Here is a 27064-nt window from a genome sequence, read left to right on the forward strand (position 1 = left end):
GGGTGGGTGGGGGGAGTTATATCATTGGTAAAACATTTCAACACTGTTAGAAAGAGACGTATGAGTCCACATGCAAAAATTGTTCAGAAATTTTCACATCTCATTTCAAATTAATGTTTTAATTTTTGTTTTTGACCTAATCTCAACTTTTTTTTTACTATGGCAACAACGACTAAATGAAGCAACACAGACATGGATGTTAAGTTCTCTTGTTAAACTTTTTACAAAATGAAAACATCATGTCATCATTACATTGTTGAATTTATTAGAAAGATAAAACACTGTTTTAGAGCTGTCCAAGTTGTAAAATTATGTTAATATGCAATTCTACAACTCAGTGACCTGAACTGATAATAATTACACTACTTTAATCAGCACACACACACACTGTTAACTGATTAATCCAAAATAAACTAGATCTAATCACATCCAACCTCTGAGTCTGAGTCTTTCCTTAGATTACAGATGACAGATCAGAGTGCAGCTCTGCACAGATAATATGTGTAAGTAATATTACAAGCTACAAACTTATTGAATTTTTAGGGCAACAGAAAACACAACACTCAACTTGTACAAAAGACAGAGAAGTGCAAACACAATTATTAGATGATGTACTCCAAAAACTGACTTTATCCTCCACATGAACATTAATGCTGATGAACGATTCATTTACAAAGCAGAGTGAAAGTGTGACACAGGCCTGACATGTACTCAGAGGCACATAAAGAATTGTTGTGTGACCGTGTCTGTTGAAATGTCCTGCAGCGCCGTGTGGGGTAATCTGTGGTCCCAGGACTGCAACATCTCCACAGAGTGAAGAAAGACTGTGTTTCACCTCATCCCTTCCACGTTACTCAACAGCAGCAGACCATATGAACCCCACCACAACCCCATTGAAGCTGCTCCACTCTTACAGATGCTGGCAAGTTCATCTACTTCTGTGGCAGTAACTGAGTGGCCAGTCACACTTAAATCTCCAGAGCAGAGACTGATATCAACATACACACAGGTCAAGATCTAGGCCAAACATCAGAAACTTAAACCTTCTACCTCTATTTCAGGACTTCCACACTCAAACATTTACACATGTTCTCAAACAAAGGCAACTCTGAGGTCAGATACCTGCTTCCCACCACACATTCAAAATTCTCTCCAGTGATGGTACCAAAATAATCAATGAGAAGGAGTCCTGCAATGATAGAGGCTCTGTGGTGGTGTGAAGTGTGGGTTGATTCATCTACTAGAAGGCATGTTGTTACTATTCACTTTTCATTTATTTCTTTCTTAGAAGTAAAGTGATTTAAAGGATCTAACTTTCTGATTGTAAAGATAATGGATCTGTCATAAAGAAGAGCTGTTACCTTGGTGTTTAGAGGGGAAATGGCAGCCATCATTGAAAAAAAATGTGTATATTTGAAGTCTACAACAGATGATGCAGTCACAATATTATTGTTATTATTATTAAGCTTATGATTTTCAAGGTAATATAACCACAATAACAAGACTAGAAACATAACTTAACATTAAATTACTAAATTAGTTTATTAGAATTTATTCTACAGACTGGTGGCCCTCACATCACATATCATGAAGACCCGGGAGCAGCTGCTTCTCTGCCTTCTGAGGCCACATGTTGAACATGCACCAGGTCCCCTAAAGTTTGTCTACATTTGTCTGTCATCATCCACTCCAATATGTTCCTTACATATTGGAGTGGATGATGCCGTCCTTTACATGTTACATGTCCCATTCTTACCTGGATGAGGTGGTTACATGATGATTATGTTCTTTGATTTTTCAAGTACATTTAACACCATCCAACCCCAGATTCTTAAAGACAAGCTTGAAGGGATGGGGGTGTATACCTCCTTCAAGTCCTGGATTGTGGATTACCTGTCAAGACGACCACAGTACATCAGGCTGGGTGTCTCAGAGACAGTGATAAGCAGCACTGGGTCTCCACAGGGGACTGTTCTGGCTCTGTTCCTACAGGGATCTGACGATGGCCTTCAGTGAATGGAGCGACAAGAACTGCCTCCTTGTGAACACCTTGAAGACCAAGGAGATGGTCATCTACTTTCAGCCACTCAACATTAGAGGGAAGGACATTGAGGTGGTGCACACTTATAAATACCTAGGTGTGCACTTGGAGAGTAAGCTGAACTGGTCCTTGAACATGGATGCCATTTACCGGAAGGGGCTGTCTCTTTTTCCTCAAGAGGCTCGGGTCCTTTGATGTCTGCAATGAAATGCTGCATGTTTTATTAATCAGTAGTGGCCAGTGTCCTTGTTTATGCTACAGTCTGCTGGGACAGCAGCATGTCAAAGATGAACACAAGCAGACTGGACAAGCTGGTCAAAAAGCTGGGTTTGTGCTTGGCAGGAGTCTGGACTGCAATGTAAGATGCAGGCCATCTTGGACAATACCAACCACTCTCTTCAAAACATTCTGGCTGGTCAGAATTCAGGTCATTCCCATAGAGAATGAATGGGGAGACGTCTTCAAAATGACCAACTCTGGAGCTCTACTGCTGAGTCATACTTCAACGTAGAAAAATGGTTGAAATGTTAAATGGGTAACAAGACTTGAGACTCTTTTGGGTTCAATAGGTATTTTGACAAAAAATCGCAGTTTACGTTTTTTTTAGACCGTTTCAGACTTTATAATGGGTGTGTATTGCATGGAATGTTCAGAGTTAGAGTGGATGACATCATCGCTAGAGTGGGAGAAGCTCTAGAACTCCTGAAAAAATTCTGTTTAACTCGTCCTCACGGCCACATTCTGTAGTTCAGTCTTCACGCATCACAGCTTCCTGGATAGTAGAAAAATTGTTTCATAGAATGTGTCTATCATAGAGACTTACAGAATTTGAATGTGAGCCTCAAAGTGATGGGAGTACCCTCCACCTCTCCCTTTGACTGCAATACAAATTCAGGAGCTGATTTCCCCAAAAATGCAGAAGTGACATTTTTCTGTAACTTGCTCCTTTGTCCACATTTTTGGCTCTAGAAACACCAAAGCCAGATCTGCAGTGCATGAAGGTCTTGTGCTTGTCATGGTCTGCTCATGGTTCTGAGAGGAGTTACCGTTTTTTCACAAATAGCAGCCGTTTGAGAGGCTCACTGAGTCAAAATCTCACCCAGATCTCTCTTCCAGCTAGACACAGGTGTTCGAACCAGCTTGTTAAGAGGCTCTTTGATCTCTGTGAACACACACACACACACACACACACACACACACACACACACACACACACACACACGCGTCATTTTTATCACTTAAGGTAGGCTAAATATCAGAAACACCTCTGTATAATGTCATATACACTACATCCTCCACAGTGATCAATTGAATCAAAAACTGTCTTAGTATATTAATAATTATCAGGTGTATGCTCAGGCTCCAAAGTGCCTAACTGCTATTAATTGGGTGGTTTTGTTGCTGTTCTCACCTGAGAACTGATATATCTGGTAAACTAAAGATGTACTTAAATTTTATAGTTTCGCAATATATTATTATTATCACCATATAACATTTTACCCATCCTCATTTTCAAATGTAACACCTTTATTCAGAAACATTTTAACTGACTTTGTTATTTTATCTGAGAACATTTTTACTTCTACTGATGTCTTTTTACTAATACTAGTGACAACGTTAACGTGGTAGTGTACTGACGTCAGTGTGGTGTCCCATCCCATCTCCAGTCAGTTTCTATTACTTGCTATTTTCTTCATCCCATTGCCTAACTACCTGCTGTACATTTAAACTTACACTTGTTCTACTCCAGCACTCTCTGCTCCTTTTAGCGACTTTCACTAACTCAGCAGTTGTTTACATGCTGTTCAGACCTGCTAGTTATTTTAGCTGAACAGTTAGCACTAGCTTCTCTCTCTCTCCCTCTCTCTTGCTCACTCCGTGTGGTGTTGCTGTAACTTCACTTTAGAGGATTGTGATATATATTACATCTTCAGCGTTGTCTGCTGTCTTTAGGCACAAATCCACTTGCTAGCTGGAGCCAACTGCGCACTCCAACTGCCATCCTTAAAAATTTTCTTCAAAAAAGTCAGACAAGCTCTTTTAAATCCCACAATTTCCAACCTTCATTGACAATATTTATACAAAAAATTTAGAGATTTTTAGAAACCATCAGTGTGAGGTTATTTTGGCCAGTCATGACATCTATCTATCTATCTATCTATCTATCTATCTATCTATCTATCTATCTATCTATCTATCTATCTATCTATCTATCTATCTATCTATCTATCTATCTATCTCTTTTAAACCTAGAAACAAGGTAGCAGTGTTATTTCCCTGCTCAGGACACAGTATTGGAGAAGATTCAAGAACTCAGAAGTAAAGCAGTAAAGATGAAGCTGGACAACTCTATAGTGATGAATCTACTCAGCCCTACTGCTACCTCTATATATACTGCTCTTCAAGATCACTGGAGTAAATTTAACTGCTGTGTGGCAGCATAGTGATAAATATGACAGTAAATAAATGAAGGAACAGTATGTGACATTTCTCATCTGTGCAAACGTCATTTGAAGTGCTGCATATTGAAAAAAAACAAGGAGGTGCTATGGAGGTGCAGGACATCAGAGCTGTCCCTGTGGTGGTATGATTTATGGCTCCACCATGTGGCAGAGGTCTACATGTAGGCCTCCTGTAGCAGAGAGCACACAAATAACAGATGTCTCACTTCGCCACTGATTCCATGAAACATTTCTCCCATCACTACCAACTAGAAAAAACAATGTTTTTATCTAATCATGAATGTTTACTGCCTTGTGCAAAAATTAAGCTAGTAACTGTAATACATGGGGGCTAGAACAAATCTATTGCTGCACATTTTACTTTCCAAACAGACTGGCTCTGTCTTGCTAGTCAATGCATCCAGTCTCAAACAGAATAACAAAGGCACAAATCAAACTATTAAAGATCCAGTTTTACTTCATCATAACTGCATAATGAGGTTTAAAAATCATACAATGTCAATACTGACCACTGTACTACTGCACCTTTCATACAAAGCAAGGTTTCAAGGTTTCTTGTAAAACAAAACACTCTTAAAGCTCACTGACATAGTTATATTTCACTGTAGCATAAAACATATAAATAACAAAAATGTGTAAATTGTGAAACAAAATATTAAGTATCAACGTATCAATAACAAGCAGAAGTTCACAAGCATTAAGTAGCCAAAACAAGCAAAGTCTGATTACAGTCTGACAAGACTAATCTCTGACAGGCCTCAAATTATTATTCTTACTTTCAATGAATGTCTCAATTATTTTATCTTAAACAATGTATCATTTGGTCTTTGCAATCAATGTCACCGTTACACGGTTTCTTAATGCCCAAGGTAACGGTTCAAATGTCTTTTTTGATAAATCATTTCAAATTCAATTTGCTTCAGAAAATTAAAGAAACACAGAAACATGGGGGAACAGTTGGTATTCTCACTTGAAAAATTACATAAAATTTTTTAAAATTTTTATTACAGATTTTACAAAACTAGACACACCAGAAAGACATGATAACACTACGAAGACATGACTATCACACAGAAAAGACTCACAATAGAAAGGGACACAGGGGTGGTGGGGTTACAGTTTTAAAGTACTTTATGCATGTGCTACTATTTGACACACAGTGTGTCGATAGGAACACAAGCATGTACATGATTTAACAACACAAACACATACTTTGCATGCTCACATATTTTTACATCACATACTTTCCTCTTGAGCATAAACTCAAAAAAAGACATTACTTATAGTATTACAAGTCCAACAATGGTCATTATTATATTACAGGGAGAGGAGGGAGAGATGTTCTGAGTCCAGAAATGAACTTATTGTCTCCCATATACCGTCCCCTCCCCTGTCCAAGCATGACAGAGATGCCCCAGCATCTTCCGTGCTGATAAGATTAGGGAAGTCTAGGGCTGGATGCCGAGTAAGCACGTCTCTGGGCTAAGGCTTATGTGTTTAGGATGTTTGACAGAATATCTCTGACTCCCAGAGGGCTTTAACTGCTGGACAGTACCATAGGGAGTGCACAAGAATGCCCTCCTCCCCACAACCATGCCAGCATAAGCCTGAGAGAGAATGATTCATCTTTTTAGGTCTGGAGGGGGTGATTTATGTTCTATGCAGTATTTTCAATTGTATTACTCTAAATCTTACACAGTTGGACAGTGTTGCTGAATGCCAGATTCTATCCCATTCATGTGGGGTATGTGAGATGCCAAGGTCCTGATCTGTTTTTCTGTGCTTGAATATTGCTATTAGGGGAGGAAAGGAGAAGAAGCTTATATATACCTGCAACCATTCCCCTCTCATGTTCCAGTTTTTTAGGCCATCATTCAGATGATTATGTCAACCTATATGGGTGCCTCCTGAGGCTATTTTAGTTATAAATGCTTTTAACTGTAGATATGGGAGGAAGGAAAACAAAATTGCACAAAATAAGATATTAAAGAAACCAGTGATGACATTAAAAATGATTGCACAAACCAAAAATATTAACTGCAAATGCAATATGCATAATGTAGCTGCATAATGTGTCGTACAGCACACATGGGCAAGTTTTGTCTGGTGCTGACAACCCGCTATTGTCTCGCTTTCATATTGAGTCCATCCAGCCGTCTGTGTTTGCCAAGGTGGAAGGTCTACATCTCCCTAGACAAGTGATTAGGTGATTACACGTTCTTTGTCTCCATTTGATAGGTGAATCTAGAACTGACAGATTTACTAAACTCAGTGAAACAGTTGTATTCACAGCATGTCTATATGTATTTTATATATCAGATATGTTGGAATTTTTTTATTATTATATAAAAATAAAATAAAAGTGTTCATTTATGCTGTGTGCCATCTTCATTTGCTCATAGCCAGTGAAATTTAGGCTGATACTTACACCTCTTGATGAATCTCACAAGTGTTACCTTTCTTTTGACAGAGTAAGAAGATTGAAGATTATACATGTAGACATCAGTCTAGATTTAACTGTAAATGAGTAAATGAAGATGGCAGACAGCATAAATGAACAATTTAATTTCAGTTTAGTAACTCTGTGTGACTATTGCAAGCAGAGCAAAGTTGGCAAACCAGATGTCAATAAAATGTATTACACAGCCAGCAGGTGAAAACGAAACCTAAACAGGCATAATGTTAATATTTCCAAATTTCTGACAGTTTTAGTATCTTATTATCTTCATGACTGAGACAGTTCTGGCCAGAAGAACGCTCCGATTCACTACTGAGTGATTCACCATCTCAGATAGACGATCTTCGACAGCTAGGCGAGGGGACGTCGCTTTCACGATTTGAGCCGTTTTTGTCAAAGTGTGCTGTGGCTGCTCGCTTCTTTAAATAGGCTTCTCCTGGTTGTTTATTCGCTCTTTGTCGGCCACCGGCACTATTCTGATGTCTACTTCAGGACCGTGAGTAACGTCGGCAGGCGGAACCCTAGACTGAAGCAGCGACTGTAGCAGAATGGCGTAGCATCCCCGGCGGGCATCCCACATCTCCAAACAACATAGGGTTAGCTGTGCCCGGGACTAACAACAGTCCGGTGTCCTTTGTTGTGTTAGCAGCAGTACTGGTGTTTCTCAGAGACTACGACACTTCTCCGGGACAAAAATGTATTTTCTTGTAACGGACAGAGCAGCCTGGAGTCGAGGAGCGGAGGAGATACGGTGACTGCGGAGAAAGTACTCTCTGCTGTGCCCCCCCCCCATCAGACCGCAATGTTTGGACTTGTGGAAGAGACGACGGCCGGCAGTATCTCTGTGTATATTTAACTACGCTTTAAAGCGGTATGTAACGGCGAACATCTACTGCTGGTGCCAGGCGGATGCTGTAGCGGCAGCTATGCGTTTGTTTTATCGTGGCAGGTGTGAGTCTTGTCCGCTGCGGCTCGCCTGGCCCAGCTGCGTTAGTTAGCCCGATTATCATTTTATTCCGCTCACACCACTGCTCTGTTGTTTGGTGTGGTGCTACCGTGAAAGAGGCCGGCAAGCTAGTCCTTGGTGGGTTACAACCCCCCTCCCCGGGAAAAAAAAACTCTTATGTAACCCTGTGGGATTCCTTTCTGTCAGACTTCCTGTGCAAGGAAACTGGAACACTGGCTGCTGGAGGAGAGCCATGTGCATTAAAATCGGGTTAGGACAGGGTTTGAACAGGCTCAGGCTGCTGATAACTGTTTTACTTGTGCTGTTACGTATTTAATGTCTCCACATGTACTTGTTTGAATACTGACAGCTATGCAGTCTGAATCATCAGTTACTGAGGCTCTTCCCTCATGGTGAGTTTGGTCTTCAGTGTGTGACAAGACTCTCAAAAACATCAACAGGTCTGAATTAGGACAACTAACATTAATTTTCTTTGTCAGTTAATTGTTTGAGCTATACAAGGTCAGAACATTGAAAAAATTGCCCCTTACAATTTCCTGAAGCCCAAGTTGATGTTGTCAAATGTCTTGTTTTGGCTGAACAGCAGGTCAAAACCCCAAAGATGTTCACTTCATTGTCACACAAGGCAAGGGAAATCAGCAAATCCTCACAACTGAGAGGCTGGAACCAGTAACTCCTGAGAAATGATGTCAATGATTAAACATTTTGGAATATCTGCTAAGTTTTGTTGTTGATGTTCCAAACCCACACCTAGGTATAAATTGATATCTCATAATCCTGGCACCAAAGTGCCTTACTACAACACAACCTTTCTGTTTCAGTTTGGATGTGGCTGGGTATCATTAGATCACAAAAATAATTTGCTGCTGTATGGTTCAGTATTGTGTTGTTCAGCATTGTTTTTCAATCTCTGAACAGATTTATGTCGTAAGTGTGACCTCACTCTGTCTCCTCTTACTCTGGAACTATCTGGAACTTTCCCATTTGGCTCAGCTGACAGTACAACATGGCTGATACTGCACATGTGGCGATCACACATGAGCATATACAGAATCCGAAGTAAATTTTGTCAAGGAATACCATTCTATCACAAAATACTGTTGTAAGAACCTATATCCTGATGTGGATATTCTAAGTGATCATTGCAGAAAAATAAATAATCTTAAATTTAATTTGCCTTAAAACAGATGTTATTACATGTATGTGAGCATTGAAACATTCAGTATATGTAAAAAAAAATTTGTTTTAGTGTACATAATGTAGGCTACATTTAAAACAGGTTATCCTGTTGTTTTCTGTTATTCCTTTTGTTAAAGGCACAGTCAGAATTGTAATAGTAGGAAACAGGTGGCTCTATTCACTTTAGGTGTCTCATTAAGTCATTACAGTGTGGCAGTGAACCAGCATGAACAGAAACAGAACCTTTAACTGTAAAATGTTTTGCTTCTTTTCCTCCACAGTGCTCTCCTACATCACCCCCTACCACCTTCAACTCCCGCAATGATGACATCTCCGGACTCTCCCCCACTGGTATCCCCCTCCCCGTGCCCTCCTCCCCCTCCGTCTCTTCCCTCCTCCCCCGTGCCCTCGTCCCCAGCCCCATCCTCCTCCTCCCTCCCCGCCCCACCTTCGCTGCCACCCACAGGGGAGGTGATGGTGCTGGCTCTGGGCAGGAAGAAGCAGCGGGTGCTAATTGCTCTCTCAATCCTGCCCAACCTTTTCCTGGCCTTTCTGCTATCATCTGACCCCCTCATCACCCTCTCCCCGCCCCACCACTGCCACCTGCCCGGTTCTCTGCAGTCCCTGGAGACCCTGAACACCTCCCTACCCTGGGAAAAGGGACAGAGGCCTGGGGATAGTGGGGGCCCATCCCAGTGTAAGCAGTACGTCAACAGCAGCCAGTCGGCTGTGGTGGACTGCGAGTCAGGCTGGGACTACAACGTCACAGAAGGGCTGAGGAACAACATTGTTACTGAGGTAAAGCTCCGGACTGGATCCTGTGCTCTCTGATTATGGTCCTGGTCTTGCTCACGGTTTTAGCTTCTTGTTGATGTGTTGACTAAAGTTTGTTTCTTACTTTTATTGTCTTGCTGAGCATTCAGTGTCTCTCTTTTTGCAATGCCCTGCTAAACTTTAATACAGCTGCACATATTTTCTTGCTACCAAGCAGCTCCTTTGAGGACCAATTCAGTGTTTTCCATGTGTTCAGTCTCATTCCTCTAACTTTAAATGGCTCTTGTGTTAACTGTTTCTCATTTTCTAAAACATAAGAGCCTTGCATATTGCTGATTTATATCATATCTTATAGTTTTCTTTAGTAATGTTTTGGTTGTGTGCACACTGATTGTTATGAAAACCCTTCCTTGTTGGTGCTGTCAAAGTTACTAACATCAAGAGATCTGGGAGATCCCTGATTCCATTTTCCCACACAAGTCTCCTGTTTGATGTGTGTTACTGAATGCGCGCATTTACATTTGAGGTATTCATATGAGACAGATGTCACAAGCTGATCCCAGGTGCTGTTGTCCCATACACACTACTGCTAAACTACAGGATTACTTATCACAAACAAGGTTCTGTTTAGGTTAGCTATAGTGTGCACTCATACACTCACCCATTCACTCTGTGTTTTTGTTTCAATAGTCAAGCAGTTGGTTGTAGTTTATATCAGTGTTATTTAATAGGAGTTCTTGACTCCAATAGAAATGCATTTTTACCTTTGTTAAGGTGTCAGAGCGTGAGCGCAGAGATGTGATGGCATGCGGGGCAAAGCTTGTGAGTCTCACCTACATCACAGGATCAACCTGAAAGGGCTATGAGAGAGATATTATAATGAGAGTCATGTTTGAAAGTTCAGAAGTCAGTATCCTTAAACATGTAACTAAGGAAGACCAGTCACTGCTTAAAACCAGACTGTGGCACTGAGACACTGAGAGAGACTGAATTAAAAGGTCCCATGTACAAGATATGTCTTAAAAGTTATGCTTTGGAATGGGATCAACAGCAGCTTGTATTTAATGGGATAAAACATGCACAAACAGGAATAATGCCTTTTAAATGTCTTGCTCTAGGGCACCAGAGAAACTGCTTATGAAGCAGGGATTGGGGAATATTAATTATTTGCCTGCAGGCCACAATTTGGCAACTCTAAACTAGAACTGTAACTCACTTCTAGTGTTCATCACTGTGTATTTAAACAGCAGACAGGGGGAAGACAGTGGAAGAGAGAACATTTTGTTTCCCTTAGGCTGGTGGCCTGAGTGGAAACTCTCTGGCCTGTGGTCTGTTTTCATTTCTGTGCCTACTGATGTAGGAGCCACACCCAGTCCTCCAGTTCGTGGTATTAGGGCAGTTTGCTGGTAATCCACCCGCACCACTGCAGTGAGCTGAAATTAGCAAACGTTGCCAAGGGAAGCATTTAGCAGGAGCATGTTTGCAAATACATCTGTGTAGAGGAGGAGGAGGCTTATAGTGGTCTTCACCTCTCAGGTTTCATATTAGTATTGACATGAACAGACAAAGAGACATGTTTGGCTTTTGAGTTAGGTTTAACTCAGAAAGTATTTTCTACTGTCATAATGATCTGTTCCTCCAGCGCTGCTTTGCTTTGCTGAGCTGGCAGACTGATGGGCCAGAATTAGGAAGGTCTCTGATCAGCTTCACCTCTGCTGCTGATCAATAGATACTGTGTCACTGTACTAGAGGTGAACTCCACTGAACATTTCTATGCTGTGGATCTACGAACTAATGCACAGAACCTACTTCTTACTTTTTCTTCCTTTTGTCATAAGGGTTGGGAAAAATGTCAGGAAAAGAACCTGTAAACCACCAAAAATGTTGTAGCAGTACAGCACAACTGCATCCTTGAGATATCTGGGTGTATCAGGAACCTTGGGTCATATTTCCACTCATTAAGCAGGTCTGCTTTAGCACTATGCCTTTGTTATAGGATGTTTGCATCAGTATAATTAAGTATATTGATTTGTCAGATACTTCATTTTCTGGATTAGCCGAACACAAACACGCATGCAGAGTTTTTCTATGGATTTTTCCAGTAAATTTAATATATCACCATATTGACATCACTATAAAAAATGTATATATTATGAGAGAAGATTTTTAGATTCATGTCTAGTTGTCATCTTTCCTCAACCTGAAATACATGTAACCTCTCTCTGAAGTGTCAGTGAAGTTCATCCCACAGTGGCAAAAAGGCAGTGTTCCTATTCAAAGCATCTGGACTCAAAAATGTGAAAGGAAAAAATGTCTGCAGGTTTCTGTCCTTACTAAAGGCACATACCTGATTGGTGCTTGAGTCTCATTCTCAAAACCGGTCTGAGGAGTTTCCAAATTTGTTTGTGTGCATTTTCCCTCCATCAGTCATCCAAAGTATTCCACCCATATGAGCACTGTGGGTTGCTGTGGTGCCCTTTAGCCGGTTACTGTGCACTGCTGTGACTCTGTGCCTCAGCAACAGGCTGATATTATGTGACAGGGTTTTATGTTTCTGTGCATGGACTGATAATACATGGCCTTTTTATCACCGGCCGTCTACTCTCCCCCTCTCCTCCCATATCTGTGCCTCTGTTTAACAGATGTGCCAACATTCTACTGTTACTGTTCCTATTGCAAGTATAACTAGCAATGACAGTAATACACCCACTGTCCTCTGACTGTCATGGCCACACACTCACATGCTTACATTTTCCTGTGTTTGTATCACAAGTCTAAAGAAGGTTCAAAAGAGTCATTCCTGTGATGCCTGTGATGTCATTGGATCTAATCCAGCCCTGTTTACACCTGTGACTGTGCATGTAATTATTTACTAATGAGTAGAAATAATCCACATGGAAAATCCACAAAATACAATGAAAGCATGTGTGTTCTTACATCCAAAGATTTTCTTCAGCCATCTCTAGGAAGTCAATCTCTGAAACTGAAATGGTACTTCTTTGATAAACCTTATTTTGTATTTACACTTAAAAAAACTTTTTATTGTAAAAAAGGGAGGATTAATAAAAAGTACATATAGGTGTAGACATAACATAAAAGCATCTTTATTATAATATGTGTAATTTGTTGGTGGTGATTTTTTTTGGGTAACTTGCCCCAAAGCCTATGAACATTGAGAGGTAGTGCAGCATATATATATATATATATGTATATGTATATGTATATATGTTTATATACACACACATATATATGTGTGTTTATATACACACATATATATGTATGTATGTATGTATGTATGTATGTATATGTATGTATGTATGTATGTATGTGTGTATGTATGTGTGTATATTTGTATATAATATTACATTGTCAGATTTTCATATAAATGTAGCCAAAATGTCAGATAATGAAATCCGTGTGAGACAAAAGGTCAGGATCCAGTCTGTTCTGAACAATAGGTGTCCAATAGGTTTTTGTACTTCCTGTAACGAGCTGAGATCAGGTCACAGATTTATGTATATGGTTGTCTGCTCCAAACTAAGCTCATTCTCTCAGAACCAACTGCTGTTGTAGACATTTAATGTCCTCCATCATAGAAATAATCCACATTGCAGTGGTATACTATCCATTTTTGATGACAGCAGAATAATATTTTACTTGCAACGTTTTTCACTTCAGTCTACATTTTAGTGCATTTCCCATATTTACAACTTTTAAACCAGGACAAAATGCAGTTTGAGATAATTAAATACTTTTTTAACTGTGAATCATTCTAGTAGAGTCCCAGAATAAAAATAGAGAACTGGAAACAAGCATAAGCGGTCGCCTTTAAATAGGAAGTAGGGAAACTGTTAGTTGATTAATGGATGAGCCAACTGACAGAAAATTGATTGCCAAGGGTTTTGATAATCGTTTTAAGTTATTAGCAAGAAAAAATATGTGATTAAACTTATCTAATGTAAGGATCTGCTGTTGTTCTGTGTTTCATAGTGCTGTAATCCTTTGGGGTTTGGATGTAAACTTGAACCTTGACAAATAGTAATAGCACTTTTCACCATTCTCTCACATTTATAGGGTAACCTATTAGCTGAAAAATAATTGTCACAATAGTTGAAAATGAAAACAGTCATTTGTTGCAGTGCTAATAGATAACTGTGGTAAGCACTGGGGTTGAGAAGTTATTGTAAATTTTCATTGTTGTAACAGTTATAAATTTATTCCAATGGGTGCAGATATATAATCCAGACCTGTATCTTATATCTTCCAACCTCTCCCTTTATTGATTCTCTTATGATACACATATATTCCCCCTCATTTCTGTTCTTTCTCTTCTCTCTTCTTTGGCAGCAGCAACAGTCTGACAACTTTTTTTTAATCTGCATCAAATGTTCATAATAGTTTGTTCATCATCAGACAAAAGAAGAAATATTTACAGTATATCCTTAGCATGACTTTAATAATTGGAAATTATTGCCAATGTTTTTTTTTATTCAAATAATGTGATCATAATGGGGCAGCTGTGGCACAGGAGGTAGAGTGGGTCGTCCACTAATCAGAAGGTCGGTGGTTTGATCCCCAGCTCCTCCAGTCTAAATGTCGCAGTGTCCTTGGGAACGATACTGAACCCCAAATTACCCCCAATGTACCATCAGTGTATGTGATAGAGGTGTGCTGTGTATATAGCAAGAGCTGTATGAATGTGTATGTGAATGGGTGAATGCGAGTAATAGTGTAAAGCGCTAAAGTTGCTATAACTGAATTTACTGGTAGGTATCAGCATTTCTTCTCACGTCATATTAAGTGTTTTACTCATGGTTCGATGATGTTGCTTATAATGGACAATCCACCTCTTTCACATGAATGCGCTCGTAGCTGAATAGGTAAACCCAGAGTTAACCAACTTGGTAGTATAGGTTATCCAGGACAGCCAATGTAAGGTTCAGTTGAGGCAGATAATGAAAAGATATCCTGGGTATGTTGAACTTGCTTTGTAGTAGAGGCCTCTGGTTCTACCTGGTTCAAACAAATGTTTACCGGATGTCTTACCTCTCTTGTGTTTGTGCTGTCCAGTGGGATCTGGTGTGTGGTCAATACTGGTTGGTCCCAGTGGAGGAGGTGTGTTTCATCCTAGGTGTCCTGACTGGCTGTCTGGGTCTGGGCTATGCTGCTGACAGGTAATAAAAGCGTGCACATACACACACACACACACCTCACACACAGTTTTGTTAACAGGTCTGTGTGTCTGAATGCTTTTGTAAATGAGAGAATTCAGTTTTAGATTTTTGATAAATTTGTAAAAAATTATAAAAACATGTTTTCACTTTGTCCCAGTGCAACTCAGTTTGTCTGTCTGTCTGCAGTGATCTTTGCTGTTGAGATCACTTTGTTCATCATTCTTCAGCACCTTGTCTTTACTTTGCAGTTTCACTACTTCAAAATTCTTCATGCAACACACAGAGACATGTCCACTGACACACACAATGTACAAGGAGTAGCTTGGTTGTTAATGTTCAAATGAAATTAGCTATAGATTTACTTTGTCTGCCAGTGGTTCCTCTGTCAGTCAGTAGCTCATGGCCACCAATCGATAGGAAGAAAGATTTAGTATCAAACGGCCCACAGGTCATCTGACTTGGCTTTTCATCACAGTAAGAAATCATTCTGTGGGAGAAGTACTACTGTTTGCCACAGAAACATTGAAGAATATATTACAAACCAGTTTACTATGAACAAGCCATGAATGACATCAAAATAAATGCCTAAGAATTTGTAAGCTTTAGTTTGCTAAATCTTAGGATTTCAGGCTCGGCAGTCTGCATTAGACACACCCCAAATGCCTCAGATAATTTACATAATGGATCAGTCTGTATGTGCTGCATTGTTGGATTGAAAATCCCACAAGGGAAGCTGTAGTTGTGGGGGCATTGTGAGGTAGATGATGCCAGTTTAATCAGCTAACAGCTTTCATTAATTTGCTGACCAACTGAGCATAGCATCTGTTTGTTAAGACTGGTGAATTAATGCTGCCTCCTGGGAACATACAAAAGAAGAAATGGGAACAGTACTAACCTACAGTGTGGAAACAAAACTGCTGCACCTACATGAAGCTGGGAATTGGCTGATTATCACATGTAGTGATCAGTTATACTTCAGACTTGAGCTGCAGAAGACACAGTATTCTGGTAATCATTATGATTGCATCAGCAGCTGAGATGGTGTGGCTGGTATTGTTTTCATCTTTTAAGAACTTTGGCAGATATCTGTCTGTCTGTTTTTCACCACGATAGCATCACAACCTGAAAGTCAGAGGAAGGCTGAGTTCGAAGATGGGTGTGGTCTGACCTAAGAGTACTGAGTATTCATGTAATATCCATCCATTGGTCCATCCACCTGTCCCATTCTTGTGCCATATCTCAGTAATGCCTTGAGGGAATTTCTTGAAATTTCGCACAAATGTCCACTTGGACTCAATGATGAACTGATTAGACTTTGGTGATCAAAGGTCAACGGTCAAGGTCACAGTGATCTCACATAACACGATTTTGGCCATAACTCACAAATTCATACACTAATTATGACAAAATTTTACTCAAATGTCTATTGGAATAAAATGAAGTGATGACATTTTATATCCAAAAGGTCAAAGTTCAATGTTACTGTGAGATCATAATGTTCTGCAAAATCACCTCTGGCTATTGTTCAATGTTGTAGCTCAGGAAGGGGAAATTGTGACCATATTTCCTGTAACTTGCTTGGTTGACGGAGGAATACAACCCAGAAGTGGTAATTCCAGTTTCTTTTTGAAACAATAACAATAATATCTGTTGTGTATATATGTTTATATTTTTGGGTGTCTGTTTTCAGATCCTTAGAATTAATCTTAAAATGTAAATTCAGTAAAAAAAAAAATTCAGACCTTACAATTGTGTTAAGTTCAGAATAATTTTGTTAATAAACATTTTCTCTGAATTATTTGTAAATGACATGAAACTAGGAATGTGGTAACAGCATTGCAGATGATGATGACGAGGACGATGTTGATTATGTTGCAGAATTCACATGGTGGTTCTCCATTGTATCCTAACCCTTATATTCACAGTAGATTAATGTCCTGTGTTCTGTTCTCATCGCTCAGGCTGTTGATATTATATGAAATATTGTCTTTGCTCTCTCTGCACTTTATTGCTTTTGTACACAAAACATGATTTTGGCCCTGTCAACGCAATATCGCAATAACGCCTTGAAGGAACTTCTTCAAATTTGGTACAAATGTCCACTTGGACTCAAGGACAAACTGATTAGACTTTTGTGGTCACAGGTCAAGGTCATGGTGACCTCACAAAACACTTTTAGCCATTACTCAAGACTTCACACAGAAATTATGACAAAATGGTTAATATTTTATGTGACTCAAGGGATATAATCCAAAACTAGTCTGAGTGGCAGAGGCATACAACTGCAAGGTGGTAATTAGTCTCATCTTATTATTGTGTGATAATAATAATAATAGAGTAATAGAGTACTGTGTATGTGGGATATATGTATGTATCTGTGTCTCTTCAGGCTGGGCAGGTCCAAGACTCTGCTGACCTCCCTGACTCTGTCAGTGGTGTTTGGGGTGCTGGTGTGTGTCTCTCCGTACCCCTCCATCTTCATTGTTATGCGTTTCTGCCTGGCGGCTGCTAGTGCAGGAGTCTACCTCACTCTGTACATCACCCGTGAGTACATTCAAACAACACCTCCTTTGTTTGAGTAAAATTCATAGATGATCTGTTACACACTATAGCAGACAGATAAACACAACTGACACAAATTTTTGTTTCAGAATGAACCAGGTTGTTTTCCCTCTCTGGTTCGGTAACTAACTTTACCTGAGAGAGACTGAGTTAAATTATCCTGGATGTAACCATTTATTTACACTTTGTAAAAGTAGATGACTGATTCTAAATGTATGTAAATATCTATGTTTTGAATATGAAACAGTCTATGAACACGTAAAAAATGTAAGTTTGGGGTTTACTCACTCATGTAGTCATTATAGATTCATGCTGGTTAGAAAAAAACATCTCAAACCAATTCTGTAGCATAATCATAAAAATAAAATCTATGTTCTGCTTTCCACCCACATGGTCACTGCTTTCCAACTAAAATACAAATAAATACACTTCTTTCTTCACAGCTTTCATGCATCACCCTAGGTGTTTCTGGGTTTAGGTTTCCATTTTTGATAAGAGTTGGCAGATGAAAATCTGTCTTACTGTGTGGTGAAAATATGTTTCATTTTGGTTCAACTAATATAAAACTGATGTAAACCACAAATAAACAGCAGAGATGGGAACTGTAAATATGAAGATTTATTAGGGTTGCTTTGTGTCTGGCAGGTCTGGAGCTGTGTGAGCCCTCTCTGAGGCTGGTGGTGACCATGCTGGCTGGTCTGATGACTGTCACCGGAGAGCTGCTGCTGCTGGCCGTGGCCTTGGGCTGCCAGTCCTGGAGGGGCCTGCTGGGAGCCGGGGCTGCACCACTAACACTGTTTCTCAGCTATGGGTACGAGTTTGGAGTCTTTTAAGATATCAGAAGCATTTTTTTCTGAGAACCTGCAGAATGAGGCCAGGAGAATGAAGGAACCTGATAGCCTTTTGATATTGTGAAGTGTAATAGTTGAAGCGTCTTGATGCCAACTGACTTCCTGAAAGCTTTGTTGGATTGTATTGATACCAGTTCCCTCACCACCCCAAGCCTTTTAGCTCATTTCAGAACACATCAGGACCACTTTGTTTAAGGTCCTCTAAGACCTCTGTTACAAGATAAGCCTTCATTGTAATTTCAAAATCAAAGTAACAGAGATTATACAGAGATTACTGGCTGTGAATTTCGGGTTTTAATAACAATGGAAGAAAAAGAATTCTTCCAAACTGGTTATTTTCCATGTTGAGGCAGCAAATCTGGGTTACAGCACAAAATCCTAATATGTCCAAATAGAGTTGGTGCTAGTGAAGGTAAGCATAGATCTAAGAATGAGTCAGGCTTGTGTTGTCTCTGGTCTCCTGCAGCATTCCTGGGGTTTTTCCAGAGTCCCCTCGCTGGCTCCTTCTGTCTGAGCGATCTGCAGACATGAACTCGTTCAGCGAGAGAAGAAACTCCAACAGAGATGTGAGGGATGACGAGAGCTTCACAGGTGTGTGTGCAGCAACAGCGTTTTCCTCACACTGCTTCTTAAAACAAGAGCAACTAATCAGTGTCAGGCTGAACAGATTCTGGTTCTTATTATATCTTATATCTTCATTTGAAAACATGAATACCTATCACACATCACTACCAAGAGTAGGTAATGATGCTACATTATAATTCATTATTTATTAAAGACTCATAGGTTCTGCATAAAAATTAGATTTTAATGGAGCACAATGACCAAGCAGCATCTACAAAATAATGTGAGCTGGATAGTTTACATGCAGAAATGTGAGGAGTTTGCTCTTGTTTAGTGGCACTGTTGCCACTATGAGTTAAAAGCATCACATAATTCTACCAAGCGGTCATTCACAGACAATTGACAGTAATCATGTTTCTCACATTTGGTGAAAGTTAGACCCAGGCATCTGACGATTTGGGAGGGGAAGAGAGTGCTGCATTAAACGAGCAGATGAACATTCGTTATATTTAACAATGTTTTCATGTTAGCACACTTGACATACTATAATTTACATATGTTTTGTCCCTCCAGTAATATCTAATTTTTTTGTTGTTACTTCCTTATTTATGCAATAAATAATTGATCACAAAAAACAATGTTTTTAAAGCTAAAGGCTTAAGCAGAAGTCATCGTCATTTTCAGTAGCAGCCTTCTGAAACATGTCATCAGAGTATTTGCAATTGACAATCTTGAAGTATTCATTATGTGATAAATATGATGTTTGAGCAGTTCATTAAAGGGAGTCATCTGAGCCACCAAGCTCCTGATGCATATTTATAATATTGGATTCAGATTAATTCCTATTTTATCTCTAAAATTGAAAGCAAATGTCTGCACTGTAGAAATCATGTTTTCACATCCTTGCCGTCATTATTTAGAGGTTTTTCTAGATGTTAAAAACCTCAGAGCACTGTTGGGCAGATGCATGGTATTGACACTGTGTTCACCAATGATCCTTGCCCAGTTAATTAATGATGTATGAATGAGTTGCATCAGTAACATTTAACACCCCGCTTGACACACTGTAATTGGATATAATGATATTTGATGAATGAAACTTCTTAACTCCTGCATAAAGAGATAAAGAATGAGCGATAACAAAACTGTAATTACTGTTAATGATACATGATTCATTAACTGTCACATTCACATAAATAGGAATCATTCACTGGCAACAATTTATAACTGTGTTCAATAGTCAGAAATATAGATAGATAAATACTTTATTTATCCCCTAGTGAAAATGTATGTGTCCATTAGCTCATTGTTGATAATAATAATAATAATTATAATAATAATAACAACAGTTGGTAATAAATAAACAATAATAATTAGATTAGTTCACTTCCTTTGGCTGAGGTGTTGTATAGCCTGATGGCAGTGGGAACAAAGCATTTCCTCAACCTCTCTGTTCTTCAGCGCAGTGAGTTGAGACGTTTGCTGCACCTGTAGCTGCTTCTCTGTCCTGCCAGAATGTTGTGGAGAGGATGGTTGGTATTGTCCAAGATGGCCTCCATCTTACATTGCATGCGTCTCTCCACAACAGTCCTGAGTGAGTCCAGACTCCTGCCAAGCACAGACCCAGCCTGTTTTACCAGCTTGTCCAGGCTCTTTGTGTTCATGTCGGACATGCTGCTGCCCCAGCAGACTGCAGCGTAAAAAAGTACACTGGCCAACACTGACTGATAAAACATGTGCAGCATTTCACTGCAGACATCAAAGGACCCGAGCTTCCTGAGGAAAAAGAGCTGGCTCTGTGCCTTCCGGTAGATGGCATCCATGTTCAGGGACCAGTCCAGGTGCACACCTAGGAATTTATAAGTGCGCACCACCTTGCTGTCCTTCCCTCAAGTGTTGATTGGCTGAAGGGTGGGCCTAGACCTCCGAAAGTCCATGACCATCTCCTTGGTCTTGGAGGTGTTCAGAAGGAAGCAGTTCTTGTCGCTCCATTCACTGAATGCCATCTTCAGATCTCTATATTCCTCTTCCTGCCTGTTTCTGATTCGCGCCACAATAGCTGTGTCATCCGAGTATTTTTGGATGTGACAGGAATCAGAGTTGTATTTAAATCCCGCCGTATACAGGGTGAACAGGAATGGTGCCAGAACAGTCCCCTGTGGAGCCCCAGTGCTGCTCATGACTGTCCCTGAGACACAGTTACTCAACCTGACGTACTGTGGTCGTCTTGTCAGGTAATCAACAATCCAGGACGTGAAGCAGGGATCCTCCCCCATCCCTTCCAGCTTGTCTTTAAGGATGGGGGGTTGGATGGTGTTAAATGCACTTGAGAAATCAAAGAACATACCCCTTATGTAACTACCTGGATATATGTGGAGCTTTAAAGTTCATTCATTAAGTTAACTCAAGGTCTACTTGCTAGATTCCCGCAGAGCTTTCAGTCTTATTTAATTGCCTTCATCGGTGGATGAATTTAGCTAAATTTTCACAAAGACACAAGAAGAAGGGTTTATAAATAAATAAAATGAATAAATTAATTAAACATGTTATATGATTAGAGCTGTGGTATCTTGTCAGTCAGAGAGGGAATTGTAGTCATTGACAAATGGTATAATAAACACTTTCCTGCTCACAGCTACTGAGTTAGTGTGTGGTATAAACTGAATTCTCTATTACTTATATCTGAATCAACTGAGCTTGTATGTCCCTGAAATTGACAGTGAGTTATTGTTAAAAGAGACATGTCCGGTCATTATTCTCTGTGTTGCTGAACTGTTTATTAAAAAGAAAAAATATGTTTTTTTCCTGTTTGTTTCCTGCAGAGCTGGATTCAGAACCAGCCCCTTTTTCACGACCGCACCTGTCCTTCCCTGAACTCTTCCACAGCAGGAACATCTGGAAGAACATGTGTGTGCTCGGCTTCACCTCGTAAGTCTTCCCGCACTTTGTCATTAATTCACAGGGTGTGTTGTTGCGGTAGTATCATGTTTCAGTGTCTCCTCCACCTTTCTTTTTGAAACCAGTTTGTAAATCCTCAGCTGCTTGTGCTTTGTCTTTCTGTCCTTCCTCCCTCAGATTCATCTCCCATGGCATCAGTCACTGTTACAGCTCATTCCGAGGTGACGTCAGAGGCACCGCTCCCAGTTTCTACTGGATGTACCTGTTGTCTGTGTGTGCAGGGGGTGGTGCCTGGCTGTTGCTCTGGGCGACTGTGGACAGGTGCGGTCGGCGTGGCATTTTGCTCCTCTCCATGACAATGACGGGGCTGGCCTCTTTGATCCTCCTGGGACTCATGGAGTGTAAGTGGGCTTTAGTCAGCAGCAGTGTGTGTGAGTTAATGTGATGCGCACAGGTCTTATAATTAAATAATACCAGGTCTGAACAGGGCCTATGTCAGGCTTATGTCAGGATCCTCGCGTTCTTCAGTCCTTGACCAATGAAGGTAAAAGTTAGCTAATTTGATGCAGACCTGACCCAATGTCATATTAGATCATCATGCACTATGTGTGTCATGTTGACCTTGTACTTTATGCATTATGAAATAGATTACAATCAAACTAGCCAGCCCTTTTTATTTGTTTTTCCTCAGCCTGGTGTAGAAACACACTGGCTCCCCCATGTGTGTGACGGTGAGAATGACATTGAGTTTATGTAGGACACTGCAGTGGAAGCAAAGTCAAAGCTGTGTCAGACTGTGCTTTAATCATGCTTCAGGGGCTCCGGCCAGAAGCAGTGGGCCGTAATGAGATTTTCTCTGTCTGCTGTTAGTGATGCTGAGGTCTGAACAAGCTTTAAGAAAAGATTAGATTGGCAGGCATCATGATGATCACACTCACACACATCTGAAACTGAAAAGTAGAAATGCTGCACTTGATCAGGGTAATGCATAATTACTGAAGGTAATGCATAATTATTGAAGCGTACCCCCACCCCACCCCTCCTTCTCTCTAGATCTCAGTGAGACGGCCATCACAGTTTTCTCAGTGCTGGGTCTGTTCTCCTCTCAGGCCACCGCCTCCCTCTGCATACTCTTCACTGCAGAGGTCATGCCCACCATCATCAGGTAGGACAGCAAAGACAACACTTTGAAGTTCAAAAGCTAAATTGGCCTTTTCCTCACAGAGTTCTATAGTAAAAGTATGGTATCTGTTGAGATGTACAAGCTATTAGTATATCAGCTCAGGTAAGTGCTGCCAAAATTAATCAGGACATGGAAAATGCAGTAAATTGTGACAGAGGAGAGGGAATTTCTATCAATAGCTGTTAGTAATCATGAGAAGTTTCATGACATCTGAAAACATTTCTGTTAACTGGGATCAACCTGAAATTAAAGCTTGGCTTATGTTGTTTTTGGAAATAAATGGATAAAATGCTTCAGAGCTGAGATTTTTTTTTGTTATTCAGTGAGCTTTAGAGGAGCTGATTGGAGGATTTAGTTTCCTTTGGACAGAGACAAACTAGTTATTTCCCCGTTTCCAGTCTTCATGTTAAGCTAAGCTAAGTGATTCAATTTCAATTTTCTTATCTAAATCTCTGCAAATCTGATTGGTGTGTCAGGGGCAGTGGTGTGGGCACTGTATTTGCCCTGGGCTGCGTGGGCCGCCTCAGCTCCCCGCTCATGGACCTGAGGAACCATTACGGCTACTTCCTGCACCATGTGGTCTACTCGTCACTGGCTCTGCTGGCCGTGCTGTCCATCCTGCTGCTGCCTGAGAGCAAGAGGAAGTCGCTGCCCCAGACGCTGGCTGAAGGGGAGCAGTACAGACGCCCCCCGTTGGGCAGGAGGAGGAGGGACAACGTGCCGCTGCTTGCAACACCCAATCCCGAGACCTAAAAGACCTGGAGAGAGGGGCCTAGACTGTGCTGAAATAAGTCAGCATGAGGCCAGAAGATTTACATTTGTCATGTTACTGCAGAGGAGAAGAAGGATAGAGCATCACAGAGACTTAAAGACGGATGAAGAATGAACATGAATGAAGCTTCTTAACATATCATCCTTTAGTCATTCCAAACACAGACTATTGGGTTTAGTGGCCATTTTTCTCCATCTTCCTGTTTCCTGTCATTCAGATATGTGTGAATGTGTCCGAACACACACGCATGCCACATCATCTTTCCTACATCTCTTCATGACAGACAGTGGGTGCACCCCACATGTGACACACCAGCATACACTGCTGGACGTCGCCATCCAGTGTGTTGGTTGTAGAGATGTTAGCTGCAGGTTCGGACAGTTGTCTCAAATTATTCTTAGTGTTTGTCTAAACCTGCATAGACCATTTTTGTCTTGTTTGCTGTATACAGCAAAACAAAACGTGCTCAGAAGTGTAAGAAAAGTAAATGAAAGTCAATTTTGTATACCTTTCTGTGATGTACAACTTAGCTGACACTACTAGGGATGCCCCGATTGATCGGCTGCCAATCATGATCGTCTGATTTTCATAAAAATAAGTGATCGGTAGATCTGCAAATTATCCTAGTCACCAATAACCTTAAAACCGATCACTCGTGGTTAATACTCTGGTGTCCGTGGCGGAGAGAGGCACTGTGTGCTTTGTAGTGTAGTCCCGCCTCCCACCTTGTTCACTGTGTGACAGGCCACTAAAACAAAACATGTCAGCCATGTGGAACACAAAATATAATGCAATGCAGGGCTCCAGACTAACTTTTCACTGGATGCATGATTTGGTCTGGCCTATTTCTTCATGAAGGAGGCTCCAAGGCTTACTCTTCTTTAATCATGTTAAATAAAAATGTAAAATTATATCACTATATCACTAGAGCGCTGTCAGTATCTTTTCACGTCGCGACCTAAACTCACCACAGAGAAAACAATTTTACCGAGTGTAAAATGTAGCTATTTGTACTGTGAGAGATTGCATATGCTACTCACATGGTATTAGGTATACTGGGCAATTTAGAAAATATTAGTGTGATATGACGATATGATATTGAAGGGGACAGAGCTCAGCTCCACAGGGCCCTGGCAAAATTTAACCCCTGGCTCTGTTATAGGCAGAGTTTAATTTGATGACCTTTTCGTTCTCCTGAAAAGATGAGGGGAGGGGCTCTGTCCAGGCAGGTTTTTAGCTTAAATTGCAGGAGTTTAAGCTTAAATTGTGTTGACTTGGTAGTAACAAGCGTTGTCTGCAGTGAACGGGCCACATTGCTTACACTACGCAACATAGCATTGCCCACATACCACAACCACGGGTACTGAGTTAGCCCAATGTCTCTGTCTGTTCCTGTCTGCACCTGCATTCTGATGAAAGGTCAGGTAGTCAGACCGACTGAGCCAGTGAAGGAAAAAAAACAAAGCAGTACATGCAGGGCACCAAAACAGCCTAGGGATTAATGATCATGCAACGACCATGTGCAATTTTCACTCGCACACTCACAAAAAATAGTCACATATGTGTTGCAGTTTGGAGCCCTGCAGTGTCTGCCAATAATGATCGGTATCGGCCATGGATCGGTTGATCTCACTCATAAATGATCGCTATTGGTGGCAAAAAAAAACCTGATTGGGGCATCCCTACACTTCACCATTTGGCACTCCAAACAAGGACGGACCACAATTCTCACATGTATCATGTAACACTACAGGGGGTTGTGGGTGTTATTTGCCTTGTAAATACTCTAGACTTAGTTTCTTTAACTGCTGGGGGTGTCTGAGTTTTGTTAAAGCAGACTTTGAGGTTGGTAACTGTACGCACAGTCTGCTATGCAATGGAGAAGCGACACAGAGCATTTTGGATCATTATCTTGTAAAATGATGGTGGTTGATTTGACCTTCAAATTAATTATTAATGTATTAATTATTAAATCTTGATATATAAGGGACACTTATGAACGTAAATCAGCTGTTATTAATATTAGGCTCCGAAGCAAGTAAACAGAACAAAAAGGCCTTCAATCAGAAAGGTGTTCATATTCAAACTACTTGAATCCAGTTTCGAATCTGGCCTGGTGCCAGCTATATTTATATCTATTTATGTTGTTAATAAGCATAATCATTAAATTATCCACAGGCCAGGTATTTTTAAGTATTTATCTAAATATTGCTAAATTGGGTTGATCCACTAACTGTCACAACATTCCTTTCTGCATATTTGGAGGCACTTGAAGGGCTTGTTTATCTCTCTTTCCTCAGAAGCTTAGTGATCAATACCTCTGTAGATGACCAGTCTCGGCTGTAAGAGAATAGACGGGAACGAACAAACTACAGCAGAAGTTGTGTAACCAGGCACATATATTTTTGTCAGCACTTGGTACATGGAGGTCATCTGTATTTGAGCTGAATGTTTATTGATGGTGGAGACTGGGCCTAATGACGATTCTCCATGAAGCTTGAATGGGAGCTGAAAAGGGCCCCAGTGCTCCACATCAACCCTTGACTCCTCCTCAATCATGCACCAAGGATGAAGGTTTTCTTCTTTATTTCCTGTGTGATGGCTGAAGTGGCATAATGACAAAGAATTGCCAAAGCAAGTCAGTTTCAGAGCTCCAAAAAATCCTGCTGTATGATGGTATGTTCAGGTAATTGTATGTCTCAAGTTTCCATGGGTGTGTGACAGTGGGAGGATGTGGGGGTTTTGATTTCGACTCTGATGTTGAGGAGTTATTAAAGAAATTATAAGCTTTGGTTGTTTTGATTTCCTTTGTATGTTGCACTCAACAACATTAATACACTGATTATTACTATCTCTATGATTAACTTGGCTCGAGTAATATAATGTCTGACAACACTGATGATCTGTTCAATGATAAGTGTGATGCTGTTCACTCTATAGACTGATTACATGTAAAATAAAACTGGTTAAAAAAATGAGACATGGGCATTTTGAAGACTTGTTTCAGTATGAATCATATTGCAGGATGACCACTGCTCCACCCAACGAGTTCTCACCTGAATGATAAAAAAGATTTCCACACATTTAAATCAATGCAGTGTCACTTTATTTTTTAAGCTTTCGGCCTAGGGTCAGATCAGGGGATCTGAGTGGATCATCTAATGAAGATTTAAGTGTGT

The 27064-nt window shown here is 40.4% G+C and overlaps 1 protein-coding gene across 1 annotated transcript; it reads left to right on the top strand.

Moving 5' to 3' along the window:
• Positions 1 to 7317: 7317 nt before the first annotated feature.
• Positions 7318 to 26863, top strand: slc22a17 (solute carrier family 22 member 17). The gene is made up of 10 exons (XM_023398036.2): positions 7318 to 7832; positions 9389 to 9905; positions 14952 to 15055; positions 17445 to 17599; positions 18263 to 18428; positions 18935 to 19059; positions 21855 to 21960; positions 22108 to 22331; positions 22984 to 23095; positions 23590 to 26863. Exons 2-10 carry the CDS (start codon positions 9429 to 9431, stop codon positions 23864 to 23866), a joined length of 1746 nt encoding a protein of 581 aa, XP_023253804.1. The 5' UTR covers positions 7318 to 7832; positions 9389 to 9428; the 3' UTR covers positions 23867 to 26863.
• Positions 26864 to 27064: the final 201 nt, after the last annotated feature.

Source organism: Seriola lalandi, unplaced genomic scaffold, assembly GCF_002814215.2.
Source record: "Seriola lalandi dorsalis isolate HSWRI2012SDOR001 ecotype SW California unplaced genomic scaffold, Sedor1 jcf7180002054972, whole genome shotgun sequence".
NCBI lineage: Eukaryota > Metazoa > Chordata > Actinopteri > Carangiformes > Carangidae > Seriola > Seriola lalandi.